The 19,623-nt window shown below is 40.3% G+C and overlaps 3 protein-coding genes across 3 annotated transcripts; 1 reads left to right on the forward strand and 2 right to left on the reverse strand.

Moving 5' to 3' along the window:
* Positions 1 to 595: 595 nt before the first annotated feature.
* Positions 596 to 4,597, forward strand: LOC119722195. Its single transcript, XM_038192244.1, has 2 exons — positions 596 to 3,969; positions 4,014 to 4,597. Exon 1 carries the CDS (start codon positions 1,196 to 1,198, stop codon positions 2,282 to 2,284), a length of 1,089 nt encoding a protein of 362 aa, XP_038048172.1. The 5' UTR covers positions 596 to 1,195; the 3' UTR covers positions 2,285 to 3,969; positions 4,014 to 4,597.
* A 2,104-nt stretch (positions 4,598 to 6,701) lies between these two features.
* On the reverse strand, positions 6,702 to 12,352 carry LOC119730137. Its single transcript, XM_038202913.1, has 9 exons — positions 11,719 to 12,352; positions 10,959 to 11,125; positions 10,346 to 10,640; positions 10,064 to 10,231; positions 9,412 to 9,599; positions 8,868 to 9,012; positions 8,642 to 8,747; positions 8,170 to 8,291; positions 6,702 to 7,711 (listed from the first exon to the last, which is right to left on the reverse strand). The coding sequence occupies exons 1-9, from the start codon at positions 12,289 to 12,291 to the stop codon at positions 7,424 to 7,426; spliced, it is 2,052 nt and encodes a 683-aa protein (XP_038058841.1). The 5' UTR covers positions 12,292 to 12,352; the 3' UTR covers positions 6,702 to 7,423.
* A 723-nt stretch (positions 12,353 to 13,075) lies between these two features.
* LOC119722205 (NADH dehydrogenase [ubiquinone] 1 alpha subcomplex subunit 3-like) lies at positions 13,076 to 16,346 on the reverse strand. The gene is made up of 4 exons (XM_038192254.1): positions 16,268 to 16,346; positions 15,264 to 15,338; positions 14,909 to 14,986; positions 13,076 to 13,943 (listed from the first exon to the last, which is right to left on the reverse strand). Exons 1-4 carry the CDS (start codon positions 16,311 to 16,313, stop codon positions 13,894 to 13,896), a joined length of 249 nt encoding a protein of 82 aa, XP_038048182.1. The 5' UTR covers positions 16,314 to 16,346; the 3' UTR covers positions 13,076 to 13,893.
* Positions 16,347 to 19,623: the final 3,277 nt, after the last annotated feature.

The raw sequence follows: 19,623 nt of genomic DNA on the forward strand, positions 1-19,623 counted from the left end.
TTTAAAACAAAATTACGTGCTTGAGGAGTTATGTAAAAGGCGACTTTTTGTGTTGGAAATCTTGCTATCGCAAAGTTACTTTTTTGTTTCACGAATATTCCGCTAAACTGTTAGGACTGATGTTTGGAGTGCGCCCTCAAGAAAATACTACAGGAGCCATTGTAGTAACAATGGTCACTCGCAGCGTGACTTCTGTAACTTTCTTGGTGTGAGTTTGTAAAAAAAAAATTCTTGTAGTTAGCCTTGTTATCATTATTCCCCCCAAAAATACAACAAACTTATATCTCAGGAGAAAGTTAAGTAAATCGTTTTCTTTAGTACATGATTTTCGATATTTTCCGACTGTGTATCACAACACGAAATTTGGAGTTGACTACCGCTTGAAATATAAATATTGCCTTCTCTCTATTGCACAAAATAAAGATTTGGCAATTTTGTTTGGTGAAAGTTCATTTTATCGAAAGAAAATGAGGCCTTAACTTTTTTTTTTTGAAAAGCGCCCTCTCCGGATTCTGATTACGTCCCCACACTTTCACTCGTGGAGCTTTTTCAATATCGATCCCATTCATGACGTATGACACGACTGTACTGGGTTCATATTGGGTACAGCTGTATAGGGGTGCATGCTTGTGCCTCTACGGCTGGGCTAAGGGTGCACCGTGGGTGCGCTGCATGGGCCTGCGATCAATAGAGAGTACAATAGGCATGCCAATGCCTCGGGCACTCAAGCCTTGAATAGGGTGATCAAGTGGGCTCACACTGCACACAGCTATTTGCATTTCTCAACCACTCTGTTTATGGATACACAGTTGGAAAGTTTTGTGAACAAACTGATATTATGGTCGATGCTTCATGGACGCGTTAGTTTATGACTGAGATCCTCATAAAAGTGTCCGTTTGGAACTCTTATGTGTGTAACTCGACGGTCTTCACTGAGTTGACTTGTGATCGCGTTTCTGTTTGGGACATGTAATCTGGTTGTGAAGCGTACAGTCAGCATGACGAGGGTCAAGGGGTGACCCTCCATGGAGTGCCGTGACGAGCAACAACAGGAACGCCATACTGCGTTGCTAACGCAAAACTGTGGTTGAGTTCAGCGATTCCTAGAAGAAAATACTGAACTTCTCGGTGATAATCTGCAATCATGTGATGTGCTTGGATCGTGTGGATATGAAGATGTAATGAGATCGGAATTATGGCCAATGTAGGGGATTCAAACTGGAGTCTTGGAGCGTCCACGGGAAGTTTGGGCTCGACATCCAGTACCCCTCGCCTGTGCACCTACCGTGGGATGTACCGCAGTAGTGGGAGTGCAGACATCATGAGCCCACAGCAACTGTCCCCGTGCATGGACTCGGTTGTCGAGTCTCCGACAACTAGCTGCTCATCTAAGGAGCGAGACCGGCACAGCCAGACGATGGACGTGGCTCACATCAGGCTCCGGCCGGAGATCAAGCCAGATTTACCGTCGTCAGTACCGAACAGCGCTCGGGAGCCTCTACCGGGCTACTCGCCGTCCCACCACCGCGATCCGGCCAACCATCGCTCGGTCAACGAGCAGCTGGATAAGTACATGGTGATTCGGCAGAGGAGTTTCCACGGGTACGCTAGGAGCAAGCAGGACCTGAGGCAGCTCCCTCAGACGGACCCACGGGAGGAGACAGATAGCATCCCAAACTGGCTTCACCGCTCCAAGACCGATATTTACATCGAGAGACGGCGAGCCAAGCTAGCCTCACAGAGGGCCCGTCGACGCGGCGGCTCGGGTGGGTACAACCTGGACGGAATCACGCTAGGCAGCCTCGTCAACCAACTACCTGTCCCAGGAAAAAGAGACTACAACGGGAACTGTAAACTGGACTCATCAAGGACCGTAAACCCAGGCTCCCTTACCGGGGAGAGTCAGGGGGAAACACGGTTCCCTCCACTGACTATGAACCGCATGAAGCAGATGATGCGAAACGACATCCGGACTTACACCATAGAGAGCCAAGCCACGGAACACCGCCGGCCCTCCACGACTAGCGCCTTGCCTACCTCCTCCTCAACATTCCCCGTACCAGACCCACCTCCGAACTCCCCACCGCCCCAAACCAGGGAACCTACGGGGCACAAGAGGGGCCGGTTACGGAAACAGCCTCTAGGCTCCATTCCATTGAGGATATGGGAACCGAGCTTGGATTACGTACTCAGGAGTAATGCCAAGGAGTTACAACCCCGGCAAGCTGTGCCGTCATTAGCGCATCAGGCATCAGTGCGACAACAACCATCACCTCTGAAATAATCCCTGTTATTACCCATAAATTGTAAAATACAGAGAGTCTTAATGTTGTATTTAACCGCTGCTAAAATCAGGAACTTGTTAGAATTGAATATGTGGATCCAGTGTGATGCAGAAAGTAAAAGAACACATGTAGGCCTACTTGACATCATTTTTCGAAATTGTTACAGTTCTCAAGTTTCTAAAAGTTTTGCAGATGCAATGTGCCCTTTCTTTAGTCCTTTGATCCACCAATCATAGGTCGAAAGTCACTGAATTCTCCTGTCAATTTTCTGTCGAAAGTGCAAGCACACTTGGGAAAATTGTCCGATTTGTGACCAATCACTTTGTTCGCATGTGTTTCATTGTTTGAAATTGTCATGGTTTTATGAAACCGCGTGGAAAAACTGTTGTATTATTTTATTACTTCATTGTTCATTAAAAAAATACGGGTATATAACTTCTAAATATTTTACATTTAAAATTCGAACCCTGACCCTTACTCTTTTGACGGCAACGTTGACCGCCACCTGCATCATCCTCGTAAAAAAATAACGATCTGATGTCTCAATTAATTGATATCCCTCCCCTGAAACTTTGTGCTCCGCCCCTCCGATGAAAAAAGACTCCAGTCCATGCAGGTGTCCTACAAACCCACAAATCAACATGTGGTTAGAAAACCTTGGGTATATTTGAAAGTCTTATCTCATAAAGCTTAAAGGCCAATTAAACCGTCAATCGTCTCCTTTGTCGAAAATGGCGATTAAATATTTGTTCGCTTATCATTTGGACAATAATGTACCATTAAACTGTTGTGTGTAGATGTGTGTTTATCGCCGAATCTGGGCTACCCTCTCGTAACATGTGGACCTTGGTCTATATTTCAGACCTCATTTTTTAAGTAAAAAAATGAATGTGAAGTATAAATTGACTGTGCCGATTTTTGTTTGCCAAAAAGGTGCCGGCAACTGAAAAAGATTGACCCAGGTCATTTTTGCAGAGTTTTTAATATCAATGAAATTGAATGGAATTACAAACTACTGTTAATCATAATTTGTAACATAATCATCTAAAATTATTCCCTCATGATTATCCGTCCAATGTACCGTCATATTCAAAGGCTCTGTAAAGTATTTTGTTGTAACATCTACGATGATCAACAGTCTAGGTTTTCAGACAAAACTATTGTAAACGTTGCACAAAATATATCAGGATTTGGTGTCACGTTTCTTTCGTGATCTTATTTGGTGGAAACACTCCAAAAAGCATAACCTTTTTATCATCGTATCATTTTGTTTTCAGAATTTTTTTCTCATTGATAAGACAGAGCGCCAAAATGACATTGTTTTGACGGGAGTGATTGGTAATGTTTTTGCATTGAAGGAATTTCATTTACAGGATATCTATACTGAAATCAGCGATGACCATCAGTTCAACCTGAGAAAGTTCATAAAAGTTGACTTGTGTAAAACGAAAAAAAAATTGGATAGTGCAATCCTAACATTTGTATTTTTACTGTAGGAAATAATAACCTTGTACATGTATGTGATATCCATATACAAATGTACTCATATGCATGAATTCCGTCCGTTTTTATAGCCTTATTGATTATTTGCAAAATAGAAAAGGAGTATTGTTTGAAGTTTTGACTTATCCGTAGACATATACATGTAGATGATATACATAATGTTATATTGGACGATTATAAGGTAACCCTTATGTTACTGTTATTTTACAAGACAAAGGCCAAAAGGCCAACAATTGAAAAGGACTGTTAATGACACCTAAGTTATTACATTCATTTTAGTGACTTTTATTACGGGAATCATGACAATTACTGTTGGTCATGAATATTCTACGAAACAGCTAGTGTATCGGTGCATATTTTTGACATTCATTTCACGAGCAGAACAGTTTTGGAATTAAGTCATGTTCAAGTTGTCCAAATTTTGTTGGGGCGGGCCTTTCTTTACGACATTGTATCTTCAAGCGCTACCACATTGTGTACATGACACTTGTACATGTACACATGCACATTCTAAAAGTTATTGATAACCAAATTTAATCTACAAATGGCTGTTAAAAGTCGTTGATATTGCAACAGCAGCATTTTTGAGTGATATCCTTTTTAAAAGGCACATAAAATCAAAAAAGAACGTCCAACACATAGCCAAATGAAGTATTTATACTTGGAGGTGACCGATCTTTTTTTACCGAGGTGTTTTACTCGCCGTTGTTATCAGTATTTATGCGTTTACTTTGTTTATTATGTAAACGTTGTAATTTATTAAAGTTTTGAGATACAAAACGTGCCACTGGTCATAGGTTTTGTGAAAAGACGGCGAGTAATTTTCATCTTGATTGAAATTATTTGTGTTGGTGTATTTAGACAAAGTCTGCCGAAGAGTAGAACAAGGAAATACTTTTCAGGATAACTAAAAAGATATGGAAAAAATCACGTTGTACTTGCAGAACATAACCAAGTTTGAATGTTTAGAATTGTTGGCGAATAATTTGGGACAATTTTACAAATTTAAGTGGCTTTTATGAAGTAAGGTTCGGGAGTAGGCCCTACTTTGCAGACGCGTGTGAATTTTATCCCATATGATGTTAAAGGTCACGTCACGTGTTGTTTACAAGTAAATCACCCTCTGAAAAGTGCAAAGTTTACCTTACATAATTTACATGCAGGCCTACATTGACATGTTCATACATGTATACGAAACGTAGTACGTGTCAAATTTCACTCACACGATGGCAAGCGCAGCAACCAGTTGAATGAATAGCGCGTCCATGGCAACGAGGCCACTATCCCACAGCTATTTGACACGGGTCAACAATCCCCCATTGCTCTCGCCTCATGATTCAAGTGCTTCACTCCCATCAGCCTCATCGCTAGCTTACAAAAACTTCAAAACTTTTCTTCCTCATGTTTGTTAACGCCTGTAGATGATACTTCATGAAATCGCACGTGATTTGTTTTCTAAAGCCCCCTTTTCACTGGAGCTTGTACATCGTCAAATATTGATGGAACTCCCTAAATCTTTCATGTATGAGGGGAGGGCCGTGATACCTTCCCGTAGCTGGGATGAATTCTCAAGGTTGTTCCGAAAGCACCTGTTGCATGGGGGTAAACCTCACTCTGCTGTCATAAAGTTTTGTCTCTAAACAGACCGTAGCTCGAGGGTGCATTTTTGTTGCTGGGCTTAATTGCTTGCCCATTTTTAAAGCTCCTTATTTTGTTGTGTTTTAATTGCTTAAACACAGTAAAGGGTTGTCACTTATGTATTATTAGTTTTAAATTTTGGAAAGAATGTGTCCCGTCGTTAATACCCGCTCCCCCCCCCCCATGCTAAGAAAAAAACTTCAACAATAAATTGTTTCCAAGGTGTGCAACAGAATGATGATGATCTATGGAAAGATGTAAGCCCAAAAGTGAGCCTTAGTTGGCCCCCTTGGAATTACTGCCGATACTTTCTATTCGTTGACCTTGTAATCGGCTCAGAAGAACCCACAAAAGTGGCACCAATACATCAGCCGAATGAGAACCAATTCAAGACTTTGTTGGCCGACAAACGTCTTATTGAAGGATTTGGGAAATAACATCATGCACCACGATTAAACCTAGACGCGGTCATGATACATGGTGTTTATTTTCTGAGTGCGCCCTCCAAGTACATCGCCATCTTGGATCGAAAACGAGGTTGTGCTCCAAAAAATTTCCCTTCGTTATTGCTACATTTGTTCAGTCATTATACGTAACTATCCATTCAGATTACTGAAGCTTGTTTGAGAAACCTCTCTTTACTAACAAGCAAGTCTCTTTCAACTCACAAAATTAAAGTTCTTGTCCATTCCATTATAAAGTAGCAAATATTAACGCCGTTTTCACATGCGGCACATATGGATGTTTTAACAGCTATACTTCTGTTTACACAACCTGTACGAAATGATTTTACACTTCAGAGGAAATTAAGCTCAAATGAAACCCGTCAAACCAAGCAGAGTTTTGGATGATAAATTGCCATTAGTCACTTTCTCCTCACCTGGATATAGATGCCGAGGGGCAGCTCATTTGCGCCGTTATAATAGTGACACCCCTTTTGTCCTACCTCCGGTGCCTTCTGACTCTTAATCATCGAGTCACCTGCCGCTATCTCACGCTATCGCCCCGGGGCAAAGACAGTAGGAAAAACCTGGTTGTTTGGGCACAATAAGGTCCCCCCCCCCAAGAAAAAAAACACCTCAAATCGTGGTGTTCGTATGTTTAATAAATAATTGTAAGCTATTTTAAATTACTTTTATTTCATCCATGGCAAGTCGATGTTGTATGAATAATAGTTACTGAAATAATATTATTTTGCGCACTTCAGGAAATGTGAATTGTCCGAAAATTCCTTAACAATGACAACGTTTGAAGTGATGAATTTGTGATGAGTCAGATCCGAGAATAAAAAAAGTTGAAATTGATAAATTTCGCTGCAGCTTAAATGTTCAAAGTGCACCTGCATGCAGTTAATTTCATAACATGATTTGTGTTTGCATGATGACATTCGATTTGTACACATAATTACTGCAGCGTAGGGACAAATACAACAAAGCTATCAAGGACCTGGTCATTGTGTGACGATGTGACAAGTTGTTCTTGAGCTGTATCTGTTATCGATTCTGTGCTAGAGAACGGTCGAGTAATCGATTCTCTCAGGCAATTGCAATCACACCGAACAATGATCATCGACTGAGCGTGGGGCGGAGTCGCCCCGTATCCTTGGTTACGCCTAGCCCCTCAGGCCAAGAGGGAACAAGGATCTATTAGCGATAAGAGGGGCGGAGATTTGTTTCGATGAGTGGAGGGAGGTGGTGAAAGAATACTGATAAAACACTCCGATGTTGGAAATTCGAAACGGCGATACCATCTGACACTTCTACTGTAGTGACAGAAACCCACATTTTTCTTAATTCGTGATCATTAGATACATTTCTAAAATTCATAAAGCATTTTTATCTCGAACTATTTTTGAAGATCAGTGTACAGTGAGATCACCATAAGGTTCGGAAGATCATGAAATGAGTAACAAGTAATAATTTAACTTGCATTTTAAAATGGCATCAAACGTTATTCAGTAATATTGTATCATTATTTATTTGACGGGTAAAATTGTGCTAAGTTGCCAAGTTTAGAAATTGTGACAACGTTAGCAGAGTTGAGGCGTAGGTGTAGGCGGCCGACGACCAGAACGGGAAGACGCTGTTACTGTAGCCTGGGAACTCAGTGGGTGTTTGGTGCCCGAAGTGCGGCTCTTGGACCATCTTCTTGTACTGCTCATGTGGTACTACACCGGACATGGCCAGCACCACACTACTGTCAAGATCGATGTGCGTGTCGTTCAGTGGGATCTTGGTCCCGTTGACGTACTCCAAGAAGTTGATTGGGTAGTAGAAAGGCATCGTCTGTGCAATGACAGAATAATTTGTAAGAGGATTATTGACAACTGACTTTCAAACATTTTGCAGAGATAGAGGGACAGTCAGATTGGGAAGAAACTATTGGCCTATAAAACAAATTATGGACCATTCGAGATGGACAGTTCGGGATATTAAAGTATCCAATACATTATTGTATTGGCATTCCCCGGTTTGTTCTAATTTGGAACGGTACTTTAGCGATTTTCTAATTTGCTAAACTGCACAAGAATTGTCATCAATGTTTCTGTTTATGTTGTCGGTTGCAGACAAAGGCATTGAACAACTTCATTTTGTACCATCCAAGTTCTTGCGATCTGGATACACACAAGATGTCCACAACCTCCATGGAAGATGTCAAAAACCTTAAGACAATTCATCATCAGCGAAGGAAATCCTGAAAAGGGGAAGGACATCACAAGATCTTCGTTTAACTAGAAACTTACACTAGTGCCTTTGACCGAGCCCGAGAAGAACGCATTGAGAGGCTTGTAGTCATCACTCAGGATGAACTCAGCCAGCCACGACACTGCTTGATCCACCACACGAATCACGTCAACCGGGGTATCTGTAGAGGAAAAAAGAACCGATACGCTAAGTTAAGTAGAAGCAGCAGCAACAACAGCAGTAGCAACAGGATCAGCAACAGCAGCTTGTGTGTGCGGTTGCTGCAAATGTACAGGTATTCAGCAACTATCACTGGCCACTCACTCTGATACAATGCGGCCAAACAATGGCCCAACTTCGGCAAACATTCAGCCAGTCAGCTCCGGCCCGAACTCAATCGTCCAAAATAACAAGCCCTCTTGCAATCTTACCAGCTACCAAGGCAGTAGATTTCTTAATACTTTAATGACTGTCAGAGCAATTTTCTTGCAATCTTTCTTTTTAGTTGAAAACATAGTCAGTAAAATTAACCTTTTGCCCAAGTCAACTGCCCCGTTACTTCGTCCTGAGTTGTCCATGTAGCAATCAGTGTATTGACAGCCATGGATGTGGTGAATAGGCGATCGTCGGCGCTGTTCTGTACAAATCAAAAACATCATAAGACTTTTAAAAAAATCAGCAGTTTGGCTCGATTTGTCTCTTGAGGTTCGGCAATCGAGAACCCTCTCTTATCATTGAGCCAATCACCATGACTCACCTTCGGTTTTCCCTCCCACGTCTCGTCGGCTCCGCCCAAGAAATCATCAAAGTAAGCCCACTTGCCTCCTTCCGTCTTCGCCTCTGCCAAAATATCGGTGGTCACCCGCGACTGAAGCACCTCGTTCAACTGCTCGTACACCAATCTTCATTAATTAAAGAGAATATAATGCCCTATCAGTGGCTGCAGGTTAAAATGTTTGCCTTTACAAGACGGTTACAGCAGCAAATGATCTACACGGTTTTTTTTAATGAGGTGCACGGTCTTTATGCCTTCAAGTTCTCATTTTCCCCTCTGTAAATCAAAGGTGTATGGTTGCACTCTTGAACTCTGTGCACGACCTTAAGAGGGTGCTGTTTACCCTAGGGAGGAGATTGAGTTAAGGGCACTTTATAATTCGTTGGAACACACAAACTGTTTTACTCAAGAAGTCTTACTTTGTTGATGCGCGTGCGACGATAAGAATCAATGCATACCAGGGGAGTGTCCTACACAGACAGCAGTGACTGGCATTTTAACTGTTGAGGGGGTAAGACAACTTTACCTGAGTGATGGGAACGCAGGTAAGTCCCCTCTAGCAATTCGGTTGGCTATCAGGAACCTGGTGCGAGCTACGAACCAGTAGAAGTTGTAGCGAGACGGGTAGTAAGTCAGAGCTAGGTCTGGCCGGCTAGTCATCGTGCCACTCTCGATGACCCACGCGATAAAACTCGTCGTGTTCTCGTACACCATCTGTAGACGTACGTGGAAAAAAATCCCGAGGTGTACATTAACAAACAACATGTGCCAATATTGTTTGCACATTTGTCATACCGAAACCAAAGCGAGGCTAAACTTGCAGAACATGGGCTCCTTCATGCATGTATCCTGCATGACTGTTAAGTAAGAATCCATAATGGCTCAAGCTTGCCAGTTCAGTCTCTCTCTGAATGATAAATTATGAGTGTAAATGCAAATCGTTAAGAATAAATGTAATGTTCCCAATGAAATCGGTGTTAAAATTGAGTAAAAAGTAGAATTATCGTCCATCCTAATCTACACAGTTTTGACATTGCTCTTTTCGTTGTTGTGACTTAACTGTTAGGCACAGACAACATAATGTATCAAGATTTTGCTTTCAAAGAACGGGCAAGATAAGTGGGCCAAACTTAATTGAACCACCTTTAAAAAATCCGAGAATTCGCTTCAAGACTGACCCTGGTATCTGCGTCGAACCACGTTTTTGTTTCAAACATATTCTCCAGCAGAGCCGCATTGACACCGTAGATGACATTTGCGGCCACCGTAGAATCCACGTTGTTGATGTTGAACGGCATGCTGACGCCCTCATTGTGTCGCACGCGCTCCTCCGTTAGGTTTTGAATCTGCCGCCGAAATCAACAGAAACTTGAGTAATTCAAATGTTATTCAGTACTCAGCAGTTTGACTTTGAGGAAAATATCAACGAACGATAAGGGTATAGAACAACCAATTCTTACCCATGTAGTCACCAAGGAAACAGGCTTTCCTTCGTCGTTTGCCTTTTCAAGAAACCCGTGGGCGTAGTAATACGTCCTGGGATCGATCACGTTGGCTAAGTCGTCTGATAGAGGGCGGTATGCATACGTCTTGAGAAGCTCGAACGCCGAGTCTGTGTTTGTGTTGTTGGACTCCCACAGCTGGTAGAGGACGGGGTAGCGTTTGCTGAGCTGCTTCAGGAGGCTGCCCAAGCCAATGTTGACGAATGTGTCGTCAAAATCCGCGGGAATCTTGAAGGCGGGAAAAAGTTCCTGCCTGGAAATTCAAACAGCAAAACTGAGGTCGTATCATCAGACGGCAGTCGACATTACAAACTGTGGCTTCTGTTGAGACTGTAGGCCTGTCATATTAGTGCGCGGACGCCCTAATGCTACAGTCTGAAACTCTTACAAAGAATATAGGGGAAGGGGTCATGCAGTGGCACATAGTAGTTGCTACCACCTCGTCATAACTGCCTAATTCATGTGGGAACAAGTGAATAATATCTTCATAAGCCATGCATAGATCATCAAATTCTTTTCTAGTATGCTAGTATTATCTCAGAGAAGAAAATAATGACATCTGTCATCTTACCTCGCGCCTTGGAGGAATTTGAGGAGTTCGCAGACCTCAGACGAAGGGCCGAGAATGCTGCATACTTTCTCGATCAAGTCCCACGGCAGATCGTCGTCAAGGAGACTGATGATGGAAATGATGTTCGTGGGTTGGCTCACCCAAAGACCACTGGAGTGGTTCAACGTCTTGGGGAAAATAAAAAAGGATGTCAGTAGTGTGACGCCAGGCCCGGCTGCTCATCTTTAGCTTCAACGTTGACCTATACGTTTACCTCCTAGCCAAGATCCCTAGAAGATGTTTCAGGAGAAACCAACCAAGTACCAAGTACCAAGTATACATCTGTTAACTTCATTTTATGTGTGGTAAATCGACAAACAGACATCCACCGAAAACCTCTGATACAGAGAAACCTGCCGATTCGCTTCCACTATTAAAGTATAATAACACGTGCACAAAATGCACACGCTTGGCCTTAGCGGGAAATATTATATTTACATTGAAATCCATTGCCGGATCATGACACTTTTTTTTGAAAAACGACAGGCTCCTTGATCCGTGTTGAAATGTTGAATGGTTAGATCCCCATTTTGGACGAAGTTTTACTCAAACAATTTCAAGTTTAGGGCTAAATTACTATCGAATTGTGTCTAGGTGTCGGATGGTAGCAGCAAGGGGAAAGTGAAAAGGGTATTGTTTTGTTTATATTTCTCAGGCTTTTTTGGAATGTATACGTGAACCCCATGATTTGAATGACCCCTGCTCCTTATTAAACGTTTACCTGCGGCCAGAAGTCGACAGCCCCGTTCCCCGGCGGGCTGTTTTTATCATGGTGGGAGTTGATAAGCTCCAAGGCGCGTTTCATCGGCTCGTCACCAGGTACTGGGGCTCCTTTCCCGTACTGTCCCGCCTCCAGAAGGCAAATTGTCACCCATGCCGTAGCGAAGGCGTTGTTGTCGAACACACCGACTTGACGGAAGCCTGCTATCCACGGCTTGCCGTACGTGTTGATGCGGATGTTGCTCTCGTACACTCCCCGGTCTTTAGCCCAAAAGACCGGCGGGACGTAAGCGTGACTCCGCTGGACCTGTAGCCCGGCAATACGCCGATTCAGCTCCCCAATCGTGTGCTCAATGTCACGGTCATGATCCACAGAGGTACCGTATAAACTTCCAACCATTTTGGAAACCAGTAGTGCCACAATAAAGCTCACCGCAACCCGAACCGATTGAAACATGATTAAGTTTTCCACCACAAAGTATATATGTAAGAATAATGTTTCCTGTAAGTTTGGATTATCAGAAAAGAATACTGTATTGTTATTGTGTTCATGTACAGAGGAACTGTAGGTCATGTTATCTTATTTTGTACAGAAGGTAGGCGTGTAACACAATGGACTTGAACCATTTGCAAGCGGACAAAGTTCACATGAAAACGTGACTATTATTTGATGTTTGTTCATGCGAATCATAATTGCTCTTAGGTTAGGCCTATATGCAATAGCAGGGGCCTAGCAAGGTCATTTTTATTGGGGGTAAACATTTCTTGAAAAGGGCACTGAAATTTGACACCATGCCTCATTTTTTATCCAGATTAAAAGAATCATCTCCATTTTGACCTGTATTGCCTTTTATGCAATCCTTGAAATGTACTTTGTGTTCCATTCACCTTTATTATTTAATTTTCATAATTGCCATTTTTAAGGGCGTTTTGGTGCCCTTTTGGTTTTTATGCTTATACACATTTATATAATCATGAGCAAAACTGTGATGTCATTCAAGGCAGAACGTTCACTTTCACATCTGCTTCAGCATAAAAAAGTCGCCAGAGTTATGTGGTTTGCTGAAAGATGTGTCCCTAGGGGAGTGACATCACGGCAACAGCGCCCTCACTTGTCAGGAAAAACATGAAACATTTTAAATGTTTACAAAATGTGTACTTTGCACAATTTTTACAAAAAAGGATGGCTCATATAGGTTTTTTTTTTATACAGTTCAGAGGAATGGATATTGCTACAAATAAGCACCAATATAAAATTCATTTTACGGACACTTTATAAACCTTCAAATCGACTCTAATTAAGTATGCATACACTTTGGTGGAGTCAATTCAAATGAATGTCACAATTGAAACAGAACTACATTAAAAAAAAAAAGTTTACTTTTTGCTTTTATTACACTACAAACATTTATCATTAAGCATTCTTATACCAAAAATGATTTAAATCACGACTATTTTGCCAAAAAACAACACAATTAATTATTCATAAATGGTCATCTTTAAGAGAGTATGGCTCTAAAATCAATAATTTCGAGGATTTTTCCGAAATGTATTGATTTCAATCTATTTTGTTGATTGTATTACATTTAAATCCTATTGTCTAATTTGTTGTGAGCATTTCTGGATATTGAGAAGCCCCTTTTTTTGTACTATGCTTGTGAAGTCAGTCATCAAAGATAATAATATTTTAGTCATTCCAAACTTCAATAGACATCAAACTTTAAATCTTACAGAATATATTTCACACAATCAAAATGTTTTTCACACAAACTTGTAACAATCAAAATTGTTGACCACTCTCACACAGCCTAGCTGTTACAAATTTACATTTTGAAAACACACTTTTTCCCGTGCATTCAGTAAGTTTTGTTATCTATTTTTTTTCCACTTATGAAATTTTGTGCAAAACAACAAACTGATGAGTCAACTTTTGTCATGCAAAAACATTACTGACAACCAGTAAGAGTGTGTTTCTGAATAGAACAAGATGTGGTTGTCTAATGGAAACTTTTTAAGCTAATGAGTTCAAAAATTGCTCCTTAAGACTGTGTACAATGATTTGACAAAAGAAAGAGAAAAAGAAATTAAAATTCTTATGAAATAAATATTGAAACTGTAAATGTCATGCACGGTGTGGTGAGGAGGTACTTGGCTCAACAAATTCACTTGATGGACGTCATATTGATGTCGGGGGCCCAGTCTTGCCTTCTACATATCTGATTGGAGCTGTGGATGAAAAGAAAAGAAAACCATGTGGATAATCCACAGCATTATGAAAAGTCCCTACATGATCATGTTGATGTTTGGAGTTGCAATCAAGGTTGCAGTTTCAAATCAAGTCAGTAACCCTAACCTCCCCCAATCCGTCAAACCCAAACAGCATGTTTTGTTGGAATCTGTCAGGATGGGTACAGTACCCCTAAACTGACAGTCTTTTACATTGGGTTGGCACAGCTCCAGAATCAAAGTCAAACATGTGTGTGTGTGCAGTTTCCCATATGGTGTTGGAATTTGCCAGGATGGGTGTGGTTCCTAGGATTAAAATTATGCTAGGGAGTTAATAACTGTTGAATAAATTGTGACAAGGGCATTCCTCTGTCATATTTTAACGATTATCACTCACTACTTGTGATCACACGTCATTGACCTGTGCGCTTGTCTTGCGATGAATTCAATTACAACATTTTCATCAAGTTTCTATCCAGCGTGACAGACTTCATATACCGTACGTGTCTTTCCTTTAACCCTAAACCCCTCGAGTGCTTTACTAAAAACCTTTCTCACTCTTGCAAAATCTGACACCATGTAGTAAACTCAACACCCAAAATTTTGGACTCTGATTATTGGTGGTATGCCTAACCCCATGTAAAGCATAATCAGTTTACTAGTGCAGTACTCACTCCAACAGATTCCAACAAAACATGCAGTTGGATTTTGAAGGGTTGGGGGTGGTTAGGTTAATACACTTTCCCTGATGAGTTCTTGGTTAAATTCTTGAACACTCTTTTATATGACAGTACTTTTCCACCACCATTTGCTTTCTGGCATTCTTGCTTCATTGCCAGAAATGAAGTAGCCAGTGAAGTAACACAGCTTCCTGCACATTATACCCTCAAAACCAATGACATCTGTGAATGCTATGTTACTTCCAAACCAGAATCACAATATTACTTTGTGTCTTGAATACTTACTGGGATACCTAGTCGGCATGAGTCTGTTCGTCTCGGAAGCCCTGTCCTTCCACGGCCATGCCAAGTACACGAGGGGTGCTGGAAATGTCAAAATACAGGACTCAAAATTATGAGACATTTGCCCACAGACCATGAGACGGACTATGACTTTTAATAGAGAAGTTAATGTCATTTTGTCCACAACTTTACAAAAATGGAATTGAGACCTTTTGTTGTTCACTTTGGAAACACTCTTGTAATGTCTGTGCGAGTTATAATTTAATCAGCATATCACGTGATAGAGCTTGGCAATTGTAGACGCTAGAATGTGAAGATTGCCATTTTGTTGTTAGGACTATTTAAAACGGAAACTTACAAGCCAATCCCAGGACTGCAGATGCTACCAGAACCGGTTCATTGTCCCATGCATACTTCAGCCATGGTACGAAGCCTGTCACCAACAAACAAAAAAAACGCAAAAGGGTCAAAATGTTGCACACACCTAGGCCTACATGTGTATTCAGATATTGTTGCATGTGGAAAAAATTACAAAATATGTAAAAAAATCACTTACATTTCAGCATTGTCAAAATGCACAGAGAACTTTAAGCTTGTTAAATCTCTGTCTAGTCCTCTTATTTAATACAAATTTAAATATTCACAGTGGGTAGGTGAAGCATGTATGATCAGCCCACATGACCCATCATGGCATGCCTATCCAACCATCCAATCCAACAAAGGGAAAGATTCCCATATCTGGCCATCACTAATGTTCCCTTCAGTCAGTCACTATTATGTCCTAAAAGTCAAATTTAGCAATAAACAGGGAAAATATTGAAGAGTTTACTGAGAAGTCACTAAGAAATTTTCAGACCAGAGTCATACTCAAGACATAGGGTTTATGCACAGGGTGGCAAGTGATGGGCAGATATGGGAATCTTTCCCAACAAACATGACAAAGTACACGTACAGTAAATGAGTAATTAGTAAACTATCAAAATGAAACTTTAGGAATGCAGGCTCAGTCCCCTCAGCCTTCCTGTTCTTCATTCTGCTGGGTTTTTTTCTGACCCTACTATTATTAAACAAGATAGTTCATTTTAACACCAGATCTACGTTCAACAGATTGAATCAGTTGTTTTCAATTTCAGTGGAACACAATTTTTTTTCATTAATGGAATAATGGTGGCTTCGTGCACATTGAATTTGCAAAGTTAGTTGCAAAAAGTTGAACACTTGCATTTTACTTGCAACGTAGGCGTGGCAGCTATACCAAACACTCTATTCGCCTAAATAAAACTTACATCTTTGAACAATATAGCAAAGTCAATTAAAAATCAAATTATGAAAACAAATGAACACAAATGGTTAAAAACAGACCTCTTTTCCAAGCCTGCTTGGCAGGAGACAACGCTCGAGTCGCCATTTTGATAGTGAAGAGCGCCCTCTATTGTTACTCGACGCCAGCGCACGATCCTGTTTTTTTGACAGTTTGGCACGTGTTTGTATGGGGTTTTGTATTATGCAACGCGTACAGCCCGGCGTATTAAACGTTCGTGTTTTAATTTTTGTATTTTCTTTGCACCAAAATTATACTAATTTGAGTACTTTGTTACCTGTGACTATGACATAAAGTAGACGAGAAGTTTGTGGACATCTGCAATTTATTAGCAACCTGCCAGCAGCCGACACATTACTTTACTGTAATCCCTTTTTTGGAAAGAGTTCCAGCATTTGGCAGCAATCATGCCTCGACACCACTGTGCACAAACGGCACAAACCTATGACTGGTCACGGTGCAAAATTTCCAAGTGTTTTCTCAGTAAATACTTCAATATTTTCCCTGTTAAATTTGACTTTTTTAGGACATGTTGCTTTCTGATGGCTGATGGGTCACTGCAGGGAAAACTTAGTGATGTCTAGCTTGAAATTTCCAGCTTTCCAGGCTCAGATATGGGGAGATTACTGTCACCATCATCATGATCATGGTGACAAATTGAGCAGTTGTACATACCGGTAGTTGCACTGAAAAAACCCCCCCATTTTTCTCAGGTTCAGCTTGATCTTACTGTCATTTTCTGAGAGGATTCTTTGCTGCATAAAGGATCTAGGCCAATAGGCTGTAATAGGAGAGTAATTTTAAGGGAAATGGACAGTATCGGCCAAAAAATATGACCATGGTGACATCTGCATTCTAAGTGTGGTTAGTACTGGTTCCAGCTTTCCTGGTGAATCTCCCCAATTCACGAGCCTAGAAAGCTGGACATTTCAAGCTAAGTGATGTCCATGTATGGAATTCTTCCCTTTCTGTTCCCATTTTTAAATTTGTGACGTTCTCATTTTTCAGGTTTGCGGGTGTTGTATGAGCCGTTTTGGCCTGGGCCGGTGGATCTGCTTGCCGCACCCTTCAACTTCAAGTTCAAGACATGGAAGTGACGGTGAGAACCCCAAGATGCAGTGCCGATCCATTCAACTTGAGGGGTGGATGTAAGAAATTTACATGAGCAGATAGGTAGGCCTATCCTACAATTATTTCTGTTGTATGGACATCATGAGAATTTTCAAGGATTGCATTAAAAACATTAAATTACATGGGCCCTTTAAACACAAGCCTTTGATACTGTAAGAAATATCCTCTCAACTTTTCCTCCCTCCCCTGCCAAGCTTAAGTCAGCCTTCCCCTCTCCCCACCTATCACACCCCTAGATAAGATGTGGATCAGTCCAGAAAACACTAGACAAATCTCAGGGTTGACGCAGGGTTGAAAACATGCATCGGTTCACACTCGAGGAATTTCAACCCTGCATCTACCCTGCTCCAGACCAGGGTTGAGAATTTTTGTTTGGTCGTTTTGTTGAGTTTATTAATAAATTAATTTTTATTTAATATTTTGGGGGAGGAGCATGCGGTTGCCAAAATGGCATTGAAATATTCGATTAAAATAGATAAAGAAATATTTTGCTTTTATGCATGTGAGACACCAGATATAAGAAATTGTGAGCTGTGATCATCTAAATGCTTGCAGCACATCTTTATGATTTTTATGTGCAGTTTTTTAAGTGATTTTTTTTACAACAGTCACTGCTACTAAGGTAGAGTATATACCTCTAAATTTAATCCCAATCTTTGCAAGTATTCCAGGCAGTTTATTTGAACTAATGTTATTTTTTTTTTACATTTTAATATAAACAAAATGGCTTTTACAATTTCCTTAAAGAAAAAGCTTGACACTTGGATTTTATTTTTGGTATCTTATCAATTGCTTAATATGTAATTTTGTGTAAAGCTGTCATTAAGGGTTTTTGTAGTCATATTTCCCAAATAATCTGTACAGTTTACTCTGAATTTTCTTAATTGATCAAAGTGTTGTACATGTATTAGCATTCTATTAATTTTAGTTATTGTTGTAGAAAATAATCTGTTGCATTTGCATTACATTAATTTGTGACAAATGGAAATAAAACAAAACAATACAATACAATACTACAGCAAGATTCACCTTGAGAATATGATATTAATTGTCGACACAGTTTACAGAAGTGAACTTTTATTTTTGTCAAATTTGTCAACAACTTTTTGTTCTGTTTTTTAATGTCATTTATAATACATTTTAAATTTTTAACCTATTCATCCCAACCTGCTTAATTCGTTTAAGCAAAAGTACAGAAGTTAAGGATAGTGAGAAGTCATATTTTGGCACTGTCAATGTTTGAGCAATAATAAAAGAATGAATTTATCAGTTGAATATCAAGTGGAGTTCTACAATTCATTGTGTGTTATTTTCTTTCATCTGTTATTTTATTTTCTTTATTTTTTTTTTTGGGGGGGGATATACAGAACCAAAAGGAGAGCAGGAAAAAGTGTTTGGCTTGAAAAGGAATAGAACATTTGGAAAAAAACTAGACTGAATAAAAACACTGAAAAATATATATATAGTTCAAATTTTCCCAAATTGAAATTAAACATTTATAATTTACAGATCCTTTTTTGCCCCATTAAGGTAGTAATGTCAGATATAATGATATTAGGGAAATTAAATGAATAAAACAAATAATACAATATAACAGGAAAAAAAATAACCCCATAGGATTCGAACCTGGGTCACCGGATCGTGAGTCCCGCGCCGTTCCGCAAAGCAGCTAGCACTACATTGTTCCAACGGTGGATTTGTTAGGCTTTGATTATTAGGATGTGTGTTAGTTTTACACGTGCACAAGCACGTGTACGGTTAGACGCGAACAGCAGTCTTATGAAGAAGTAACTATTTGTTTGATTCTAAAATCGTAGGAAATAAAGCCAATTAAGAGATTGATATTTGATTGGGAATTGGAGGGGGTGCAAACGGAAACCATACCGCGGGAATGAATGAACTGAAACTGGTACAATTCTTGATTTCCACAAAAAGGTGAACGTGTTCAACGGATGCAAGGAAGGCCATTTCTTTTGTTAATTTCCTTTGTTGAATCTGGCGTTAACAATAAAATGTTTCCATTGAGGCGAAAGGATTAAACGCCGCTATCTTTTTCCACGCTTGAGTGCATCTGAATGGGTGTTTTTCAAGCGGAAAATCACGAAATACAACTCTTATACAGCATTTTAACCCACAAAACGATACTTTTTGCAGAGGAAATTGCATACTGAATAAAACTGTAGTTTCAGAATGCAAAAATTCGCCGTATTAAGGAAATCGATGTCGAATTTGTCTGCAGTTCCAAGCAAAACATTTCCACTTTCCA

Source organism: Patiria miniata, unplaced genomic scaffold, assembly GCF_015706575.1.
Source record: "Patiria miniata isolate m_02_andy unplaced genomic scaffold, ASM1570657v1 HiC_scaffold_1, whole genome shotgun sequence".
NCBI classification, from domain to species: Eukaryota; Metazoa; Echinodermata; class Asteroidea; order Valvatida; family Asterinidae; genus Patiria; species Patiria miniata.

What these genes read in the sequence shown, in the direction of transcription:
- LOC119722195 (XM_038192244.1), top strand. Translation starts at nt 1,196, where the DNA reads ATGGCCAATGTAGGGGATTCAAACTGGAGTCTTGGAGCGTCCACGGGA.
- LOC119730137 (XM_038202913.1), bottom strand. Translation starts at nt 12,291, where the DNA reads ATGACCTACAGTTCCTCTGTACATGAACACAATAACAATACAGTATTC. An exon ending in CCTGCGTTCCCATCACTCAG is followed by an intron (nt 9,013 to 9,411) that starts GTAAAGTTGTCT and finishes TAATTAATGAAG; the next exon opens with ATTGGTGTACGAGCAGTTGA. An exon ending in GCAGTTGACTTGGGCAAAAG is followed by an intron (nt 8,292 to 8,641) that starts GTTAATTTTACT and finishes TTTCCTCTACAG; the next exon opens with ATACCCCGGTTGACGTGATT.
- LOC119722205 (XM_038192254.1), bottom strand. Translation starts at nt 16,313, where the DNA reads ATGGCGACTCGAGCGTTGTCTCCTGCCAAGCAGGCTTGGAAAAGAG. An exon ending in CAAGCAGGCTTGGAAAAGAG is followed by an intron (nt 15,339 to 16,267) that starts GTCTGTTTTTAA and finishes TGTTGGTGACAG; the next exon opens with GCTTCGTACCATGGCTGAAG. An exon ending in CATGCCGACTAGGTATCCCA is followed by an intron (nt 13,944 to 14,908) that starts GTAAGTATTCAA and finishes TTTCATCCACAG; the next exon opens with CTCCAATCAGATATGTAGAA.